Source organism: Carcharodon carcharias, chromosome 13, assembly GCF_017639515.1.
Source record: "Carcharodon carcharias isolate sCarCar2 chromosome 13, sCarCar2.pri, whole genome shotgun sequence".
Lineage (NCBI taxonomy): Eukaryota > Metazoa > Chordata > Chondrichthyes > Lamniformes > Lamnidae > Carcharodon > Carcharodon carcharias.
This window is the reverse complement of record NC_054479.1, coordinates 53,954,707-53,975,246: the sequence shown is the minus strand read 5'-3', so window position 1 is coordinate 53,975,246 and position 20,540 is coordinate 53,954,707. Positions and strand designations below refer to the sequence as shown.

At 40.2% G+C, this 20,540-nt stretch overlaps 1 protein-coding gene across 2 annotated transcripts in view; it reads right to left on the bottom strand.

The window, feature by feature from the left end:
• Positions 1-1,828: 1,828 nt before the first annotated feature.
• mzt2b (mitotic spindle organizing protein 2B) overlaps positions 1,829-20,540 on the bottom strand; it is a 33,203-nt gene continuing 14,491 nt past the window's right edge. The window contains exons 4-5 of one of the 2 annotated variants that reach the window (XM_041201977.1): positions 15,119-15,301; positions 1,829-2,994 (exon numbers count right to left, since the gene is read on the bottom strand). In XM_041201977.1, the coding sequence (XP_041057911.1) occupies positions 2,813-2,994; positions 15,119-15,301 (365 nt within the window). In that variant the 3' untranslated portion in view covers positions 1,829-2,812. The remainder of the gene's footprint in view (positions 2,995-15,118; positions 15,302-20,540) is intronic. The other variant, XM_041201978.1, reaches the window with a different exon arrangement.

The window sequence follows — 20,540 nt, the reverse complement described above, 5'->3', positions numbered from 1 at the left end:
CCAGGAATGTTGAGCTGCCAATCCTGCCCTACTTTTAGCCAAGTTTCAGTCATAGCTATGATATCATACTCCCACGTGCCGATCTGTGCACTCTGCTCATTTGTATTATTCCTCAGGCTCCTTGCATTAAAATATATTCCATTTAGCCTTGCTAAACTCACTTCTTTCTTATCTAGCCTATGTTTCCTCGGCCCTCCAGACTCACTTACTAGTGTTTTAACTTTGAATTCCATCTCAGCTACTGTCCCCTCTGAGCTATTTTCAGAATCCTATCTCCCCCCCCCGACCCGATCTAGTTTATACCCACCCCAACAGCATTAGCAAACCTCCCCGCAAGGATGTTGGTCCCGTTCCTGTTCAGATGTAATCCAACTTATACAGGTCCCACCTCCTCCAGAAACGGTCCCAATGCTCCAGGAATCTAAAGCCCGCCCTCCTGCACCATCTCTCCAGCCACGCTCTCATCTGCTCTATCCTTCTGTTCCTATACTCACTACTGCGTGGCACTGGGAGCAATCCCGAGATTACTACCTTTGAAGTCCTGCTTTTCAATTTCCTACCCAACATCCTAAAGTCTGCTTACAGGACCTCATTTCTCTTTCTTCCTACGTCATTGGTCCCAACATGGGCCATGACCTCTGGATGTTCACCTTCCCCCTTCAGAATGCCCTGCAGCCGTTCTGTGACATCCTTGATCCTGGCATCCAAAAGGCAACACACCATCCTGGAGTCATCTCTATGGCCGCAGAAGTGCCCGTCTACCCCCCACCCCCCCCAACTAACAAATCCCCTACCAATATTGTCCTTCCACATTTCTTCCTCCCCTGAGCAGCTGGACCACCAACAGTGCCACGGCCTTGGCTCTGGTTGGCCTCCACAGAGGAACCTTCATTCTCACCATTTTCCAAGGCCAAAAAACAGTTTGCAAGCAAACTGCACTCGGGGGGATTCCCTCACAACCTGCCTGGTCCCCTTCTTGTCTGGCGGTCATCCATTTCCCTCTGTTTGCACTTCCTTAAGCTGGGGTGGGGGGCGGTGACTACACCCTGGAATGTGCAATCCACAAACCTCTCAGCCTCGTGAACGCACTGTAGTGTCCCCAGCTACCGCTCAAGCTCCTAAACCCGGAGCTTGAGTTGCTCCAGTCGGAGGCACCTCCTGCACACAAGGTCATCCAGACTGCCAGGAGCATCTACGATTTCCCACATAGCACAGGATGTGCAAATCACAGGATTGAGCTCCTCAGACATATCTTAACTAAATGGAATATGGACCTTTGCTTTTATTTTCCCGTTACTCCTATTTGAGTCTCGCTGTTTTAACCTCTCTGTCCTGAAATCTCACTGTTTTAACCTCTCTGTTCCGAAGTTAAACTGAAGTCCCCTCCCTTTTCAAACTATCAGAGTAGCTGAAAAACAATTTGCTCTGGTTGGTCTGCACTAATCATGTGACGCCACAAGCCACTGTTGGGATCCAGCATTTTCTGTTTTTACTTCAAATCTTTGGAATCTAGTGTTTTGATTTTGTATTAATATTGGGATCTGACTGATTGGTCTGTAGGGTTATCCATTCAACATGGAATAATCAACTCAAAAGGTGCATTACAATCAGAGCTTATTGAAGGATACATAATTCTTAAGGGATGGAGGAAAAAAATGTGATTTTAAATTTAAAAACATGGACTTTCAGTAAATAAAGGCATTCTGCCACAATTCAATAACTTCTCAATTCACTTCCTTCATATAGATAGAAAATTGAGATTTTTTTTTACCCAGTTTGTTTTTCCATTCCCGTTGGCCCAAAATATAAAGCTGTGCAGCAACACATGGATGATACTACAAGTTTATTTGGAGCATGTATCCTGTTTGGGAGACACATGTATACAAAATACATAGTACAGCATAAATACTGCTTCAGCTATATGTTACAGGTAAGTAGCTTGATATCTGTTAATCAGTTTAGAGTGTCATGAAAATTAAACCTTTGTGGATTGGCAGCAAAGGACAGAGTAGGTTGGGCTCGCAATTAACAATTTCCATTATTAAAGTTCAATTTGTGGAATGTGCGTGTTCAAGATGAATCTTGTGAATTTGCAAGCTAACAAAGTGATATTTTGGAAGATAAGAGATTAAGACTCAGCTTTAGCTCTTCAGTGCTAAGAGCTTCGCAAATTCTGGCACTTGCTGCCCATAATTTTCCGTCATTAAAATTGAAGGTGGGCAGATGGAGTTAAGATACAGAGCAATTATAATCTAATTGAATGGCAGAACAGGCTTGAGAGGCTAAATGGCCAACTCCTATTCCATGAAATAGTGGACAATACTTTTCTGAATGTTATTTCGCAATCAAGCAAGAGAAGTTCTAATGTCCAGGGTGAAGTTGAAAATCTGTGCCCTGCCTTTCTGTCTATATGGGGAGCTGGATATGAGTCATCCATCACTTCTCATGTGAGTTATCCCATTAAACTAACCTGCCTCAAAATTGGCCAGCATTTGTTTTAATTTACATCAGCACTTAAATGATTTTATCTTACAGCAGTGTGAAAAGTCTGAAAGAAAATAAATCTAGACTTGCTAGACCAGGCATGCAGCGTGAAAGGTGACAATCCAATATAATCACTGAACCAAGTTATACTTTCCCACAAACTTTTATCAATATGAACAATTTGAAACGATCTCAAGAGTCCTGGTTTCACTTGCTGAAAGATAATGCGTGGAGGACAAAAAAAAAAACAAGGGCAGGAGCCCCGCTTTAAACACCCTTGGCCCAGAAATGCTGTCATCTTTATGTCAGACGGTAAACATTCTTCAGACTATTGGCTGGATGTTGTGTGTGTGCTGCTGCCACTTCCAGTACTTTTCCCAGTGCTGCTACCTTTGGGGACTCTGGTGGCGCTAGGCTGCCGCGGCACCCGCTGGCTGGATCCTTCACGGGTCGTGCTTCGTTCCGTCTGCGTCTGGGCACCACTGATGGCGGTGTTGGATTTATTTCTCACTGCGAAGTAAAGAAGGGGGTGGGCAGGGAAAAGAAAGCAGTCAGTTTTGCAACCAAGACATTTTGGATTCTAAAAACATCACACACTCTAGAGGCTGTTGCTGGTCTTCCTCTAAGATGGGTCAGAATACCGGAGTGCCCTGTTGTGATATGAAATGCAGCAAAGGCTGCTCCATAAATATGCTGTTTATTTGATCCTCTCCAGTCTAGAGGACAACAACCCACAGCAGTTTTGATTAAATGCAAGTCACGGTGCCAAAAGGGAGGAAAAACATGCAATATAAAAAGTGGTTACACTGGCAGAGTTTAATCCTTGCTTCCAAACATCAGTCTTGATAACTGTTCAGGTGCCAGCATTAACCTTGGTGTCACGGCAGAAGGAAAGGCAATGGAAAAAGGAAAGGGAGACAGAAAAAAAGAAGTCAGGTATTCTGCTCCTAATCACTGTTCACAGAACATGCAGAAATAGACATTGTGGGAACTGGGTCTTTTCTGTGATGGCCCTATAGTTGGATAGTCTGCCCACAAATATTGGAGGGTAATCACTGCTTGTGAAATCACAGACCAGTATTAACATCTGACTGATAGGGGAGAAACTTTGAAGACAAAGGGGGAGAAAGAAAAAAAGAGAATGGGAACATTCTTCTTTGGAAAAGGTTTTCAGTGTTTTTTTGGGTGTAAGCCATTGAGGGAGGGAATAATTAAATTCTCAAGCAGAGGTCAGGTGATCCATCAAAGGGAGGAAAAGCACAGGCAGAATCACTTTCCTTAGTTAAGTCCTTGCTAGTGAATCAAAGCTAGATAGCAGTGGACAAGGCCCCAGTCAAGGCTGATCTCTCCACTGAAAGGAATTGCTGCATTGAGGTGGTGGGGGTTGGTGTTGTTGGGGGCAAGAATCACGATGGTTAATGACAAATTAGTTTAAAGTAACTTTTGATTTATTAATGTGGCATCCCTTTTCCTTTTAATCTTTTCATGATGCAAAGGACTTAGCTGTGGAGTTATGCAGATAACCAGTGCTACTTTGCAAAACAGCTCCAGGACAGGATTCCTGGGAGGCCTCCCCCAATTCCCAGAGAGGTGGATCCAGGAATCTGCTGATTGCTACAGCTGCACTGTTAAGATGAAGAGATGGTGGGGTGAGTCTGTGCCTCACAGATCTGTGCACGGCTTAGGTTCTCTGTTGTTGCATGAGAAAGTACTCTGGGGCAGGAAGGAGCAAAAAGTTAATCTTCCCCAGAACTGCGAATGAATTTACAGAAAGCACAGAGCCTTAACTCTTTACCCATATCATCCCTTCCACATGCAGGAAATTTATTACTTCTTATAAACTGGAATTGTTCTCACAGAAATATGGATTTCCACAAAATAAATTCTGTATGCCAATAAAGAAAAAAAGAGGGGACAAAACGAGTGTAGAGTAAGCTCTTTTGCTTGGAAGCTGTATCATTAAAATGTTCCTTGAATTTGAAAGCACACATTTCAAATATGGCTCTCTGTATTAGTGCTGGTGCTGGTTCCATCAATCAACGGCCTTATTCAAGGTGAGCAGAAAGAGAAGATTCACAGTCAGAATCAAGCTTCTGCATAAAACAGAGGCCTCCCTGCTCTGTGGAGAAATTTAATGGCTAGCTTGGAGATTATTTGCACACAATCAGAATCATTAATATTGTTCACTCAACTTTGAAAATTTTTACTGCTGAAAAGACACGAGTACTTTTGACATCATTGTATTGTTCAAAGTTAATTAATATCTGAATGTGGGCTATGAGCTTTGAACACCTGTTCTTTGTAGGTATTAATCACATTCCCCCACCCTTGCACAAAGGCTATCATGGACATTTTTCCTCTCGATCTCAGAGGAGCACCAGCAATTATCTAAAGCATTTCAGAGAACTGGAAACAAAAGTGGATTAGAAAAGCAGCATTTAGCATAGCAAATAAAAAAGGAAACGTGAAAGCCAACTACTGGCAGCCCAATTGTGCTCCCCCGCCATTCCCCACAGCGCTAAACTACAGCACAAAGCAAGCCAGGTCTGCCACAGTGCCAGCAGCATGGTAACTCACAGCCAGGACAGGAAGTCAGATTGCAGGAATTCATAAGTCAGCGGGTAACAAGCGCATCTATTCCAACAACAGGCACCACCAGCAGGAACATACTAGAACTTGATTCCACAGTGACTGCCTAGTGTCAACAGGAGTGACTGTTCTTTTAAGAACAAATACAGTTGCCCAAACAGGTCTGTGATCCAACAGTGTTAACGCAATTATCAGCTTCAGGAAGTGCTGGCTGCATCTTCAGGTCGAGAAGCAGCAATTGAAATATAAAAGTGAAACTCGCACTGTACAAGATCCCGTAACATAGGTGACAATAATTAACTCAACAGTCTTTGATTAACATAAGGAATCTTTTACCCAAATTTCCACTTTAGGCCTCAGCTTCAAACATGTGCAAAAATCCAGAAGCATATCAGGTCAATTTTATTTTCCATGTACAACTACCTGTTTCCTACCTGTCGCTGCAGCAACAGTGTAGGGTAACGCACATGCCTTTTGCACCAAGAGATCTGGGATTTTATTACAAGAAAGAGGAAGTAAAACACAATCAGCTCATGTTTCCTTAAATGTGCTTATCCCACTGTTGTACTTTCATGGGAAGTGCAACATAGCATCCACAAAGGATCTTACAAGGATCTCTGTCTGCCTCTCTGTGAATCCCTCTTAACATCTAAAAGCACATTTATTGAATTAGACTGTTCAATCCGACCAGTACATTTCAGTGTTTACCCTCCAAGTGAGCAAAATAGTTCTGAACAGCCGCTCTCATCCTCATCCAGTCTCATTAATCAAGCCTTTGGACATCTTTCAGGTCCCCATAAAAGAAATGGGATCTGTTTCTTCCTTTGAGGGGCCTTGGAATGTTTTTCTGTGTTAAAGGGACAATATTAATGCAAGCTACCATTGCTCATTATAAGTGTTATACAACAGGGGTATCTAAACTTTATCCTCAAGCTCAGATTCTCTGACATCTGAAGCCCAGGCAATTTGGGCTTATATTTCTTATTTGGCATATTTTAATTTAGTGGGCCTGAAGGTTTACTGTTGGTGGTACTGCTATTTCCTAACTCAGTTGAAAATCTGTTAGTAACAGCAACTTTACATACATGTATTTACACAAACATCGAACATGAACTTAAACTTCAAAAGTACCATTGTATGCAACTATGCAAAAATAAAAAACTTGTACACCCCTATTTAAGAATTTCTTATGGGTAGGTAACCCAAAAATTCATTCAGTCTCCAATTCAGAATGTCAATTACAGTCATCAATTACATTCACCTACCATTATTTTGGTGCATTTTGCACTCCATCTTTGGGGAGTGGGCAGAAAAAGAGAAAGGGGAAGAAACTGATAGGACCAGCCTTTTCCATTCAGTGTTTGATTATTTATAATCCAAGATTGACCTGACATCTGTGAAGCTCAAACTTCGCTTAAGCCAACCCTCTGGGCTAGCAATGCAATACATCTGAGATGAAGCAATAAAGAACTGCAGTTTAATTTGATTTACATTTCGCAGGAACACCTGGTAAAGGGATGGGAAGAAACGAGGAAGGATAATCTGAACGTACACCTCACCTCATATGTTTGCAAAATGAAAATCAAAAAATAAAAATAAATGGTGACCAGAAGATGGGATCTTGCATTTGCAATACCAATTGCAATACCATGCAGCTAATCTCTAAGGTGCAGGCTAAGCCTAACATTTCATCAGGAGCAGCATGTTAGGTGTCTTCAGTGCTTTGGAAAAATTACACTCACTCAGACCAAAGAAAGTGAATTAATTCTGATGCTAAAAGGGCAGTGCATTTCCAGGTGTGGGAACACCTAACTTTTATGGCTCTTTGCCAAAAAGTGGTCAACTGGAGCCAGATTAACTGAGCAATTAACTAACCAGCAGGAATGAAGAAGCCCAGAAATTTGAGAACAGAAATTATCTATATTCAAACGCATAATATTCGTGTATCATGCAATTCTCTCAAGGCCTCAAATAGCATAAAAAAAAGAGAACAAGGAAGATATATTTAGCGCTTTGAGCCTGCTCCTTCAGCCCAACATCTATAATCTAACATATTATGGATTCTGCTTCCCAAATTGCCTGAGGGAAAGCTTCTGTATGCAACAATTCCCAAAGCAAATCAAATATATGATTATTTTATCTGGATTTCCACCTCATAAGAGAAAAGATTTATCCAACCTCATGATACCAAAGTGATCCATTATTGCAATTTGTCATCTTATTTGAGTTAAGGAGTTCTGGATCATAATAATCTGAGGAACACAATAATGTATTAGCATTTAATATTCTAGTTCCCAAGGAATTGGATTGTTTTGAATGTTTTAGGCTCTGAGTAAATGCCAATACTTTTCAGATTTTGAAATCTCAAGCTGTGCGGTGGCCATTTGGCTTAAGCTTGGGTCTTGAAACAAAGGCAAATATGAAATTGGAGTTGTTCTTTAAGTTCAATTTCAAGATAACCAAAAAGCAGATTGGTGCAATATTAGTATACCATCCTTCATTATCACAGGTTTAAACTCTGTAACATATAGTCAGCGGCCAGCAGTTAATATATAGCTTCAGGTTCTCAGGAAAGAGATCTTCTCCTCGCCTAGAAAAGTTTGAATGGTCACTTGTGTGTGAAAAGGACCAAAACAATGACAAAAAAAACAAGTTCAGGGTTAAGTCAAAATGATTAATGTGAAACTAACAGCATGGGAACTAAAAAACGCCATGTTAAAAGGCAGATTAACTGCTGCTGGCTCCGCTCATAAAGTAGAGGATGTTTCAGCCAGTAACTTGATGAGGCCATTACCAACATGTTAGCTGTGGGATGAAGGGGTTGTCTTATGAAGAGAGGTTGAACAAGTTGTGCCTATACCCATTGGAGTTTAGAAAAATGAGAGGTGATCTTATTGAAACGTTTAGGATTCTGAGGGAACTTGATATGGTGCATACCCAGAGGATGTTTCCTCTTGTGGGGGAGACTAAAACAAGGGGACATAATTTAAAAATAAGAGGTCTCCCTTTTAAGACACAGATGCAGAGAAACATTTTCTCCCAAAGGGTCACTGGTGTGTGAAATTCTCTTCCCCAGAAAGAAGTGGAGGCTGGGTTTTGAATTTATTCAAGGCAAAGTTAGACAGATTTTTGCTAGGCAAGGAAGTCAAGAGTTGTGAGGGGAAAACAGAACTGAGACCACAATCAGATTAATCATGATCTTATTGAATGGTGGAGCAGACTCAAAGGGCCAAATGGCTACTCCAGCTCCTACGCTCCCCATGTTTGAAGGAACTACATGAGCAAACAGCCTTTCCCTTTTTTTTTAATTCTTTGGGAAACAGACTTGAAAATCCCACCTAAATCTGACAATGTTTTGTTTGCAATGTTTAAAGTTTCAGAAGTTAATTACAATGCACAAAAAATAAAACAGACAGCTGAAGTTATTGATTTCAAATTGTTGACCACAAGATCACTTTTGTCCTTCTGGGGCCAAAATAAGGACAAGTATTTGTTGACTTACAAGCATATGTTTTTTTTTGTTACTAAATCAATAAAAATATTCTCTGCCTTAATAAGGCTATTTTTCTTTGTGCTGAAGTTAGAATAGGATAGGAATGTGTCAATATTTTGGGGGGGGGGGGGGGGTGGTATTTCATACAAAGGAAATTTCTGTTTTAAACCCAAAAGTGGACAATTACCTCCAAAGGTTCAAGGGGAATATTGCATTACTGCGAGTTAGGTTTAAAGAGAAGTGAAGGTCAATCGCTTCGAACATTATCAAAGACAATTGGTTAAGGGTCCTTTGGGCTCATCAGGAGATATCTATATCTGCAACCAACAATATCACCATCAAGCTGCTGAATGGGTAGTCTGAGATGGGAACAATCACCAGACATGTTCAGTGAACAAGGCTTATTTTCAGTTGGTGACCTGATGCGGAATCATGCCTTTGATACACAATATTCCTATATGCTAGCCAAGTAAAGGAAGCAGCCAAGCAGACATGCATCACTCCATAGAAAAGCCCAGCACACCACTTAAAAACCTTTCTGCTAATTTAACTAATATATCTACAGAGTCCAGAATAAGTATCACAGGAGTTTATTAGTTTATCACCAATACCTCACACCTGCAGACATCTTAGGGTTGGAAAATTCCATGCTTCAAATCAACATACATTAGAAAAACACTATGCACTTTTTAACTTGCATAAGTTGAGTCTAGAAACACCCAACACTGTGGCAACAACTACAAGTTTCTACTGGTTTTTATTCATGGACTGGTTTCAGTACACTGCAACAAATGGTTAGATCAGCAACATTCATGTCAGGCTTCAGTAGGAATCTTTACAGAGTAAAGGGTGATCCTTGGGAAAAGCCATTTTCATAATCAGCCCTGTATTTCTACAAATTTACCTGGACTGCATACAGCAGAGGGACAATCTTACTGTTCAGAACAAAAAGACAATTATCCTGTAGAAACTGTGATAATACCAGATCTTCTTTCTAAACAACTTTCCGTTGTACCAACATTTAGGACATAAGGTTCTCCCTATACATATTTGGTCAGAGGGGAAACTAATCTAGAAAATTCATCAGGAAAATTGCAAGCTCTCAAAGCAAAAATGGATTATTTCTATTGTATATTGAATCTGGTGTGAAGATCATTAGGCTATGACTAACTGATGGAATCCTGGACTCTCACTTCAAAAGTCTTAGGACGAATCCAGTCTTGAAAGAAATTCAAACTCGTATCCTCTTAACAGAAGAAACTTCATCAGCTCTCCAATGGATTCCTATATTGAGGAACGAATGAATGAGGTCGGAAAAGCACCGGTTTCTACCCTAGAGCAATGTACTGTTTATCATCTGATTGTAACTATTATCAGCATTGGTCTATGAGAAAACTTACAACCCAAACATCCCCAACATTCCTCACAGAATCAGTGATAAAACAAATTAACACTGTAATACAACTAGTTAAACCAAAGCTTTAGCCATCATTGTGGCTACTTGTCAGATTGCAACTTCACAGCTGGCAAGGATCAGAATGAAAAGAAAGCAGTAATAGAGATAGGAGCTCCCAGCACCAAAGATCCAATGAATGGTTGCTTTGACCAAGACACTCATATGGAAAAACTGAAGCTTCTTTATGGCCTTATTTGCAATGCTGGAGAATAAACCTGACAATGTGCACATAAAAGATTTTATAGATCCAGGTCCTCTTGTGATCCTGGCTCCAAGCAATTACTCAAATTGGAGAAATTAATGTGACAGCTCCTAATAATGCAGTTAAAATCCTGATTTCCCCACCCCTCAACCTACCCACCCCACACCCGCCACCAGTAAATAATTCCTTTTCCACAAGTTCACCGGCACATTGAGTACGTGCCTGTATGAGAATCGGAGACAAACACTCAATTGCTGGATACATCAATGTCACTTAACCAGCATTGCATTTAAGACAGTGAACAAGCAGATGATTAGGTGAAGCTGCAGAACATGGACAACTACAGAGGTGGTTAGATGAATGGGTGACTGACTGCCTCAAGCTCCTTATGGGCCAATATCAAGTAAATTTTCTACATTCACACTATCTTAATGGCTTAAGTCAGAAAGCAATGCTTTTAATGTACACATTAGTATAAGAATCTATTCCGCCTTTCAAATGAGATTAATTACTAAAACTGAATTACTTTTCAAATGCATTTCTATAAAAAAGGTTCATGTACATTAGGATGTGTGAGTCAGCTCTTATGGTATGGGTATTTGTGCAGCACTGAGTGTTTCCATACATCTGGATACCTAGAAAATTCCAACCCTTAGATCAACTACTCTTAACCCACCCCCTCTCAGACAGTCAGATCGCACCAGGAACCAGAACTCGCATGTTATTGCTTAATTATCCTACTTCACTGATTATTGGAGCATAACTTAGGGAGTCCTTCGAAAATAGTCGAAAGCAGGTAATCTTATTAAAAGAAAAAATTTAGTTTTAACATTATCCAGCAGCTCCCTTCCCTTAACCCAACTGTTTGTCTGGACCTTTTCCGGTTATTGGTGACCACTCACACACACATCTCAATAACAAAATAAAATCACAAGGCTAACTATGTTCGTTTGTATCTGTGTCTCATTGTCCCACTCTTGCAATTTAAATTAAAATGCCCTTAACTACCTTATATACCTCTATAAGTTTGAGGAGCCCAAGCTTTAGACTGTCAACATTGACCTTGTGGCTCTTATCTGCAGTGCCTTCAGAGCTTAAATATCTCCCTTGTGTCTTTGTGACCAAAATTGGGCATAATTCAGTTTTATTTGAGCTTCCTCTGACTCATTCCCTTGTTTTTGTTATGGAATTCAACATTCTATTGGCTATTAATCAGTTTGACATGTTTAGCATTGAGACAACAAAGAAACCCAAGTCTCTTTCAGCATCATTCTTAGCTAGGGCAACACCACTGCATACAGAATACCAGATGTCTTTAGATTTTTCAAGGGAAGCTATTTTTTAAATAAGAAATTAAAGATATTAAAATTTCCATGTTATTGGCTGGCTCAGATACAGGCTTACCAATAAACAGTGAATTAACTTCTGGGATTTTGAGATAGGGAGCACAGCTGCACCTGTTCCACAAGATATTTCAGATTAATAGAACATGTCAAAAATCAAGCAACAGTACTAAATTATACATAGACAGGATTGCAGGAATGACTGCAAGAGAACTGTAACATTGAAGGCTGCATTTTGAGGGCTTGCTGCCTTCAAATATTCACCTTTACTAAACAAAATGTACTATGGCTTACTGCAAATTAATAAAGGGGTTACTGTAAAGCAATCAGCTGATTTATTGAAAGCGTAGATGTTAACTGCCAATGAAAGACTTTAACAAAATGAAGTACTGTGGGATTAAGTTGCCACATGAACACTACTGGGTTGGTCCTGTATCTGGTCCCATTAGGAGTGGCTTGAGAGATAGGGCAGAATCTTCGGCTAGGCGAGTGGGGGCAGGGCCCGCTCACCGAGGCGTAAAATGACGCGCAGTAACATCGGGCGTGCGTCTCACTGTCACTGTGCGTCATTCAGATTTTCAGTTTGGCAGGCACGCAGCTGACTTGGGTGCGCGCCTGAACTGTCAAAGGCCTATTAGGCCAGTTAACTATTAATTAAAACAATAAGCAGAGCTGCCCATCCAACCTTAAGGTTGGCAGGCAAGTGAAGAGCACAGGTGGCCATCGCATTTTTCATGGAACCTCATCCACAGGCGAGATGAGGTTTCATGAAGGGTTTTCAAAGGTTAGAAAATTTTTAAAATTAAACTGATAGACATATCTCAGCTCATATGACAGTTTCATACGAGGGGACATGTCCTATTTTTTTTGCTCCTTTCTTAAAATTGTTAACACAAGCTCTGTGCCTCGGAGATTTCTACGCTCTTTCGCGTGCGTGCGTGTGTGCAAAAGCACAGGCCCCGACTCAGGCAACCCTCTCCCCGCCTGCACAGGGAGCACTCAGCGCTTCCAGGCCTGCGTCAGGCTGGGCAGGCCTTAATTCGCCTGCCCATGTAAAATGGCAGTGATCGGCTGTGCGCACACCTGCTCCCGCACAACCACCCCCCCACCCCCAGCGGGGAGAAAATTCTCCCCACAATGTTTTATTGCTGAACAGTCATTGATAGAATTATACAATACTTACTCAGTCAGGTAATTGGCACCAACTTATTCAAGCGTCAAACATAACAAAAAAAATCATTAAGAAATCAAAACCTCTTAATATGAAAACAAAGTATAGATCACTTAAATCTCTAATCAAAAGATCAAATTCCTTCAGAGACTGCAGTTGCCTCAATGAGTCCTATGGAATTAGACAATGTTACTGGATCAGTTTCATACAACATGACAGGTTCTGAGAGTTGAGGTTTCAGTTTTCATAAAACTTCTTTTTTAAAAAAGCAACTTTCAACAAAGTCTAATGCCTAATGGAAAAAACGATGTGGAGGCAGCATCCACTGCTGCTGTGTAACAAAACACACTTCCATTTTAACAGCAGGATGTACAAACAATAAGTATTGATGGTGCTGGTTGTGTTCTGTTATTGTGGGATATTGCCACACTTTATAATTCACATGCTGGGGACAAGTGGAAGAAGAGATGGGGAAAAGAGTGGACAACATGGACACTAACATCTCAGAATTACAGTGTGCACTGCATCAGGATAGCAAAGCTTTCTGGAATTTACTGCACAAAATAATCAAAAACTGTATCAAAACATAATCCATGGTCACAAAAAACCTAAATTGCAAAGGTCTACCTGAAACTAGCCAGTGTCATCCCTAATATAGCTGCTGAAAACAGATGTCACTCCATTTTGACTTTCAGTATCCACTTTATATTATACACATTAGATCCTTTAATGATATTTATAGCTGTAAACACTTAAATGGCCATGTAACAAAAACATCCAAGCCCCTCAACTGAATTACCCTTGTGGAGTTTATTGAAACTTTGGCAGCATCTCATGGCCCAGATATGGCAGCAATGAAGCGACAGCTAACTTGAATCTGGCATCAAGTCACTGAGATCTCCATGTGCCCACCAACAATGGAGCCATCAAGCAGCCAATCACAATGGAGTATTCTCACTAACAGCAAACCAGGAAATAAAATCTTTCACTTTCAATTAAATTTTACAGAGAGCAAAATAAATGACTGGAATTGAGGTGAAAGCTGAAATAGTAAACAAACTTGTTTTCAAGATATTTAGATCTTTTATCATAATGAAGAAATTTGACATTCCACAAATACGAAATCAGTTCTTCTGGGCCAGAAAGGTTTTTAAGGGTAACTATGAACTTAATTCGCAGTTAGGAATTCAGTTACACCTCATTCAACAGGGTGTAATTTTTTCAAGGGTTTTGACAGCATGACTAATGGTGCAAATTCTCATCAATTTAGTGACTTCTACCTGATTGCAATCTGGGGGCACTTCACAGTACAATCTCTGGAGAAGCACAGAATCACTGACAGTAACTTCTGGATTTGAGTATTAATTACGCACTTGAGTCCAGCAATTGCTGAGAGTTTCAGAGTAGCAATGATGGTGAGCGCTGACAGTTGTACTATCCATACCACCATAAAACTCAGGCCAATATGTTGGCAACCTCAGACTTACTGCATTTACTTACAGCTATGCAATATAGATAGATAGATAGACACGGACAAGAGGAGACATATTCCAGATTCTAAATGAAACAAAAATTTAAACTTCATCCAAATTGGAATAATCTTAATTTACAAAACGTTCAAAGGTTTTACTTTGGGTCCATTATTGGCAATATTTTCCTACTAGTTCCAGAATATGGTTTCTACCCACAAAGTTATTAAAATAGTCCACAAAAAAGCTTCTTGATTAAATTACTTTCTCTTCAAAAAAATGGCTTACTGGGTGAATGCAATACTTAGGGTGGTACTGAGCAATACAGGCCAGAAGAGGTGAAATCTCTGGTCTGTGTTAGATTAGCTGATCACAGCTGAACATGTCAAAGTCAAACGCACAAAGTCAAGCGCACAAAACCTCTCTGCCTCGGCTCATTCATGAATACACACTTGGGAGAAGTTCCTGAGGACCACGGAACTATACCCCAAGGTTGCTCATTGGCTACAGAAGAGGGTTAAGGGCAGAACACTGGAGAGAAATTGGAGAATTTGAAAAAAATATAATTATTTTATATATTTACATATATACCTACACAAAATAATTCAAGAAGTATTCAAAACATAAGTAGATGGAATATAGTGATATGGCGGTAATTTAGAAGAATTATAAGGCAAATGACTTGGGCATTTGCCAAGTTTGATATCCTTAAATCACATAAGAGTTTTTTCAAAAGGAAATAGCCTGGGCAAATGAAGCATCTTATCCTGTTATTTTAGCCAATCTAATTCTAGTTACTAGCCAAGGGTACAAGAGTCTGCTCCACTCTATAAATGCCTTCTGTTTGTAATCTAGTTCCTAGTGCAATCACTGACTGTACAGAACCCAGCAGATAAACTAATAAACGCAACCTGAGAAGGGCGAGAACAGGCAGCAAGAAAACTGGAAGGAACCAGGGGGACCTTGAGAGAGAGGTGAGCAAGCATCAGCAGGGTTGTAGACCACAATCTTAGTGGCTAGTCTCGGAGATCGAAGGGCAGAGGAAAAGGAGAGTGCTGGGATTTTACTGTTCTTTGCAGAGATAAACGAATGCTCTAGTTCAGAGAAGAGAGAGATGAAAACACATTAAAGAACACAGGCTGGAACGCGGTACAGAAACTTAGCCCATTGCAAAGAAACAAACTCATCTACCAAACGGTGCAGCTTTAACTGAGCTCTCCTGCTATAGCTGACAACTTTGAAAGAGCGAGTCATCGTCAAAACCACTTTAAGAAAAAGTTATGAGGAATTCTAATAAATCCTCTTATTAGATTTAGTCTTTTTGACTTTTAGCAAGATTTTTAGTTTTATGCATTATAGGGAAACTGACTGGGAATTATTACTTAGACAAATGATGTAAAGGAATATAATTAACATTCAGAAAAGTAATTAATCTTGTGGGTGTTACAAGAAAATATTCACAAAGGGGTTTGATTTTCTTAAAGGGGATCCCAATGGAAGACTTCCTCTTTAAATTACAAATGCAACAGCAGTTCACACAAGGCTGACATTTATATGCACAGTAGTAAATGCTCCTCATAGTTGGAGTTAGTTTTTAAATTAGCTCCCTGAGAGCACATGATAAAAAGATACTTAAAATGAATCTGTGTAAATGAAATTTTAAACAATGCATGCCATGTTGTAGAATATATTACAAAGGTACAGTGAGAACAAATTTAATACCGATGTTCTCCAGATGACACACTAAAACATTCCCATCAAATTGGTTTCCCTCAAAAAAATTGTAATTTGCAATAGTGTCTGTTCCCTAGTAAAAAAGATCTGAAAGCATATTTCAGTGCAGTTACTGTATGACATTCCATTAAAACATCATTATTGCCCCAACAGAGATTTGTGTCTTACCTCAAGCTGTTCAAAGAATGCAAGAGAACGGGTGGGGATGGGGAAGAAAATGTGGAGGGAAGAAAGACAAATACAAGCAGCAAGAAGCTACACCTCCCCCGCCTCCCAATTTGCACAGAATACCACAAGATTGGATACGAAGAGCTGGACTTGAGCAGCTTATTAGCAAGTGCTCAGTTGATGGGAAAGCACACAGTATTTTAACTATCCTTTAGAAATGTGCAGGGCCAAGGCCCCATTATAGTACAGCTCAAGTCACAACCCCTCATTCCACAAATTAGATTTATCATCAGTCAATTGAATTTTCTCAGAAATCCTCTAAAATACATTTTGATTGTACAGCGATTAATGTTTTTACAGGTCAATCTGATTGAGGCAATCATTCCCATAATGTCAGTTTTACATTCAGAACCGTATTTTTTTAAATTTAAAGGCCCTTTGCTCATTAAGATGTATAACAAATCAGTGCACAATTCAGCACCCTGGGTTGGTCGATGTCCTTCACTCCAGCAGTACACTTGTGGAGCTAAAAAATCACAAGCCACTTGTGTGGCATTCTGCTCCAATAAAATGATTAGAAATTATGGTTCACACTGCCTGATCTGTGCAATACTGAGTTGGTATAAAAGTTGTGTTTTTTGAATATTTGGTTTAAGTGTAGTCTTAGATATACTAATTTGACCAAAGGTTATACCACAAGGTCAGAAAAATCCAATTTATTTCTGCAATTGTAGGTGCAATAGGGTACAGTTCAAGGGGCACTGGCAGCTCTCAGGAACCTAACTCAAGTGACTACTCATGCAAGTCTAACTGGCAAGTGTTGGTGGGCTAACTGACCTCTAGCATCATTATGTGAGCTAAATTCTATCATTACTTGGCCTTTACGTACATGTGCTTTCTAGCAGGTGTCACAAGATATAAATTGAAACCTAGATTTTAAAATACAGTTTCCGATTGGAAATAGCAATTAGCATGGCATAAAGCAAACATGACATACTGGCAGAGGAAACCTGCTTGAACATTATGTCAAGATAGTAAGAGAGTAACCTTCAAGGAGACAACAAACAAAGTAACATTTTAAAGAAAGAGTACACCTTTGGCAGGACTGACAAAGTTAAAAACTTTATCTGTGGAAAAATAATCTCCTGGCTAAAGCAGCAATTGAGGGAGCATCCCATATGGGAGGGAGAAGGGTGCCATGGCTGCTTGCCTCTCGTCTGCTGTCTTGTCTGTGTCCGGGTGGCCTGGAGAGAAAGCACGCGGTATCCACTGGTGCCAACAAGATCTTCCACAACCCCAGGGCACTGCAGGACTGTCACTTACCGTCATTCTATCATCTAATACATTGCTGGTCAATTGCAGTAGATAACTCCAACTGCCCATTGTTTTCAAACATTTTAAATTGAATGACAATTTTGCAATTCTGCCATTTTGAATTTAGGATAGCGCAGTAAATGCTTTTCTCCCCGCCTTACGACAGCTTGACTGTCACTGCATTGTATAATGAGACAATGACTGTGTTTAAGTCTCCAGGAGTTTGATTTGACCCAGTTAGATTATTTCAAACCTGAACTGACTTTGTCCAATGCCACTGTTACCAATCTAATTAAAGAAGGCAAAAATAAATAGTCATCTATTTTTAGGAAGGGGGTTGGGGTGGTTGCAGGGAGTGAAGTCTTAGGCTTGAAGTCTTCTTTCTCTCTTCTCAATCCATTTCTTTAGGTCTTGCTGGGTCAAGTACTGTACCCTGGTCAGCAGCACAAGGTGACAAGAAACTGGCATTTGGCCTCTGAAAATGACCCCCAGACAGATATGATTGACTAACCGTCCAATTCTCTCTCTCGCTGGGAAGCATTAGATATCTACTCAGCTGAGATTAGAGCACGTCATCTAAGGAATTACAGTTATGAACTCGCTTTTCGTCATTCTATCATCTAATACATTGCTGGTCAATTGCAGTGGATAACTCCAACTGCCCATTGTTTTCAAACATTTTAAATTGAATGACAATTTTGCAATTCTGCCATTTTGAATTTAGGATAGTACAGTAAATGCTTTTCTCCCCGCCTTGCGACAGCTTGACATCACCCCACCCTCACTCAAACGATCCCAACACCCACTCGCATCTTCAACAATAGTCATGTGTGAACAGATAGACAAACAGATGTAAAAAGCTCTCAGGGAGATTATTGAGTCCTGAGTCAGTCTTAAGCAAGCCACCCAGATAGAGCTTCTAACCCTGAGAAAAAATGCAGCCAGACAAAAGGCAAAGTATTATATTTATAAATAGCTATCTTCTACATTTCTAACACTGGTTTAAGGCCCACAACTATAAATTGTGAAATAAAAACAGAAAATGCTGAAGAAACTCAGGCAGCATATGTGGTGAAAGAAACCAAGTTAACATTTCAGGTTGATGACCTCTTGTCTTCACTATAAATTGTGACATTTCCACAGTCACAATGTAGCAAAAATGAGCAATTCTTCCAAGCATGACTGCATAAGTGTTCCCACCATTTATGCTACCAGTCACTGAGTGTTAACAAATAGCAACATTATAACAAGCTATAATCAAATCTGTATGTTCACTTGGGTGTAATTATATTGTTAAATGCCTTTTTAACCAATTGATATCAAGACTGAACTAATAATTGTTCTTAATGCAGGAAGTAGCCAATCAGCTAGAATTTAACAGACATTTAACCAAATGATTTTGAATTGTGGTGGATCAATTTCCTTGCTTTTAATGCATCAAATTCACTGAAATCAGTACTTGGGAAAGTTTCTGGCCATAATCTGATCAGAAACAAAGTGGAAGAAGAAAGGAAGTGAATTAACTTACTTCCAAAATATTCTCTTCAAACTTACTACTTTACTATTTTCTTCTATTTGTAAGAGTTTCCATTTTATGTTAATAACCCAAATACCGCACAGTCCTAGATTTCTCAAAGCAAGTGCTATAATATGGACAGTTTTTGCAAACCAATCATTGGTGTTTTGAGACTAACTTAGATCTGCTAGAAAATCCAACTGCAACATTGCAAAACCCTTTGTATCACATACCTGCTGGAGGATTCTAGGTTTTCTTTAGTGGGTGCGAGAGGAGATGGGCATATTTTGAAGTGATTGACATAAGAGTGAAGACCCCACTTACATAAGCAGTGGCAGCTTAACTCTTCAAAATCTAAACTACAATTTTTGGCAATAATTATCTACCAATTTTTGGTCTCTGTAGGATATGATATAGCAGGACCATACAAAAAAAATGTTGTGATTTAAAAGAAACTCGCATTTCTATACATCTCTATAAAACATCCCAATGGGCTTTACAATCTATTATTGAGGTACAGTGGCTATTGCCAATTCATATGCTGCAAGATGCCACAATAAGATGAATGAGAGGCTCATATTTTTGTGGTGACATTGAGAGGGGGAGAAACTCCCTGCTCTTAAAGTAGTTCCATAGGACCATTGAGATAAAAACAAAAAAACTGCGGATGCTGGAAATCCAAAACAAAAACAGAATTACCTGGAAAAACTCAGCAGGTCTGGCAGCATCGGCGGAGAAGAAAAGAGTTGACGTTTCGAGTCCTCATGACCCTTCGACAGAACTTGCGTTCGAGTCCAAGAAAGAGTTGAAATATAAGCTGGTTTAAGGTGTGTGTGTGGGGGGCGGAGAGATAGAGAGACAAAGAGGTGGGGGGGGGGGGGTGGTTGTAGGGACAAACAAGCAGTGATAGAAGCAGATCATCAAAAGATGTCAACGACAATAGTACAATAGAACACATAGGTGTTAAAATTAAAGTTGGTGATATTATCTAAACGAATGTGCTAATTAAGAATGGATGGTAGGGCACTCAAGGTATAGCTCTAGTGGGGGTTTTTTTTTTATTTATATAATGGAAATAGGTGGGAAAAGGAAAATCTTTATAATTTATTGGAAAAAAAAGGGAAGGGGGAAACAGAAAGGGGGTGGGGATGGAGGAGGGAGCTTACGACCTAAAGTTGTTGAATTCAATGTTCAGTCCGGAAGGCTGTAAAGTCCCTAGTCGGAAGATGAGGTGTTGTTCCTCCAGTTTGCGTTGGGCTTCACTGGAACAATGCAGCAAGCCAAGGACAGACATGTGGGCAAGAGAGCAGGGTGGAGTGTTGAAATGGCAAGCGACAGGGAGGTTTGGGTCATTCTTGCGGACAGACCGCAGGTGTTCTGCAAAGCGGTCGCCCAGTTTACGTTTGGTCTCTCCAATGTAGAGGAGACCACATTGGGAGCAACGAATGCAGTAGACTAAGTTGGGGGAAATGCAAGTGAAATGCTGCTTCACTTGAAAGGAGTGTTTGGGTCCTTGGACGGTGAGGAGAGAGGAAGTGAAGGGGCAGGTGTTGCATCTTTTGCGTGGGCATGGGGTGGTGCCATAGGAGGGGGTTGAGGAG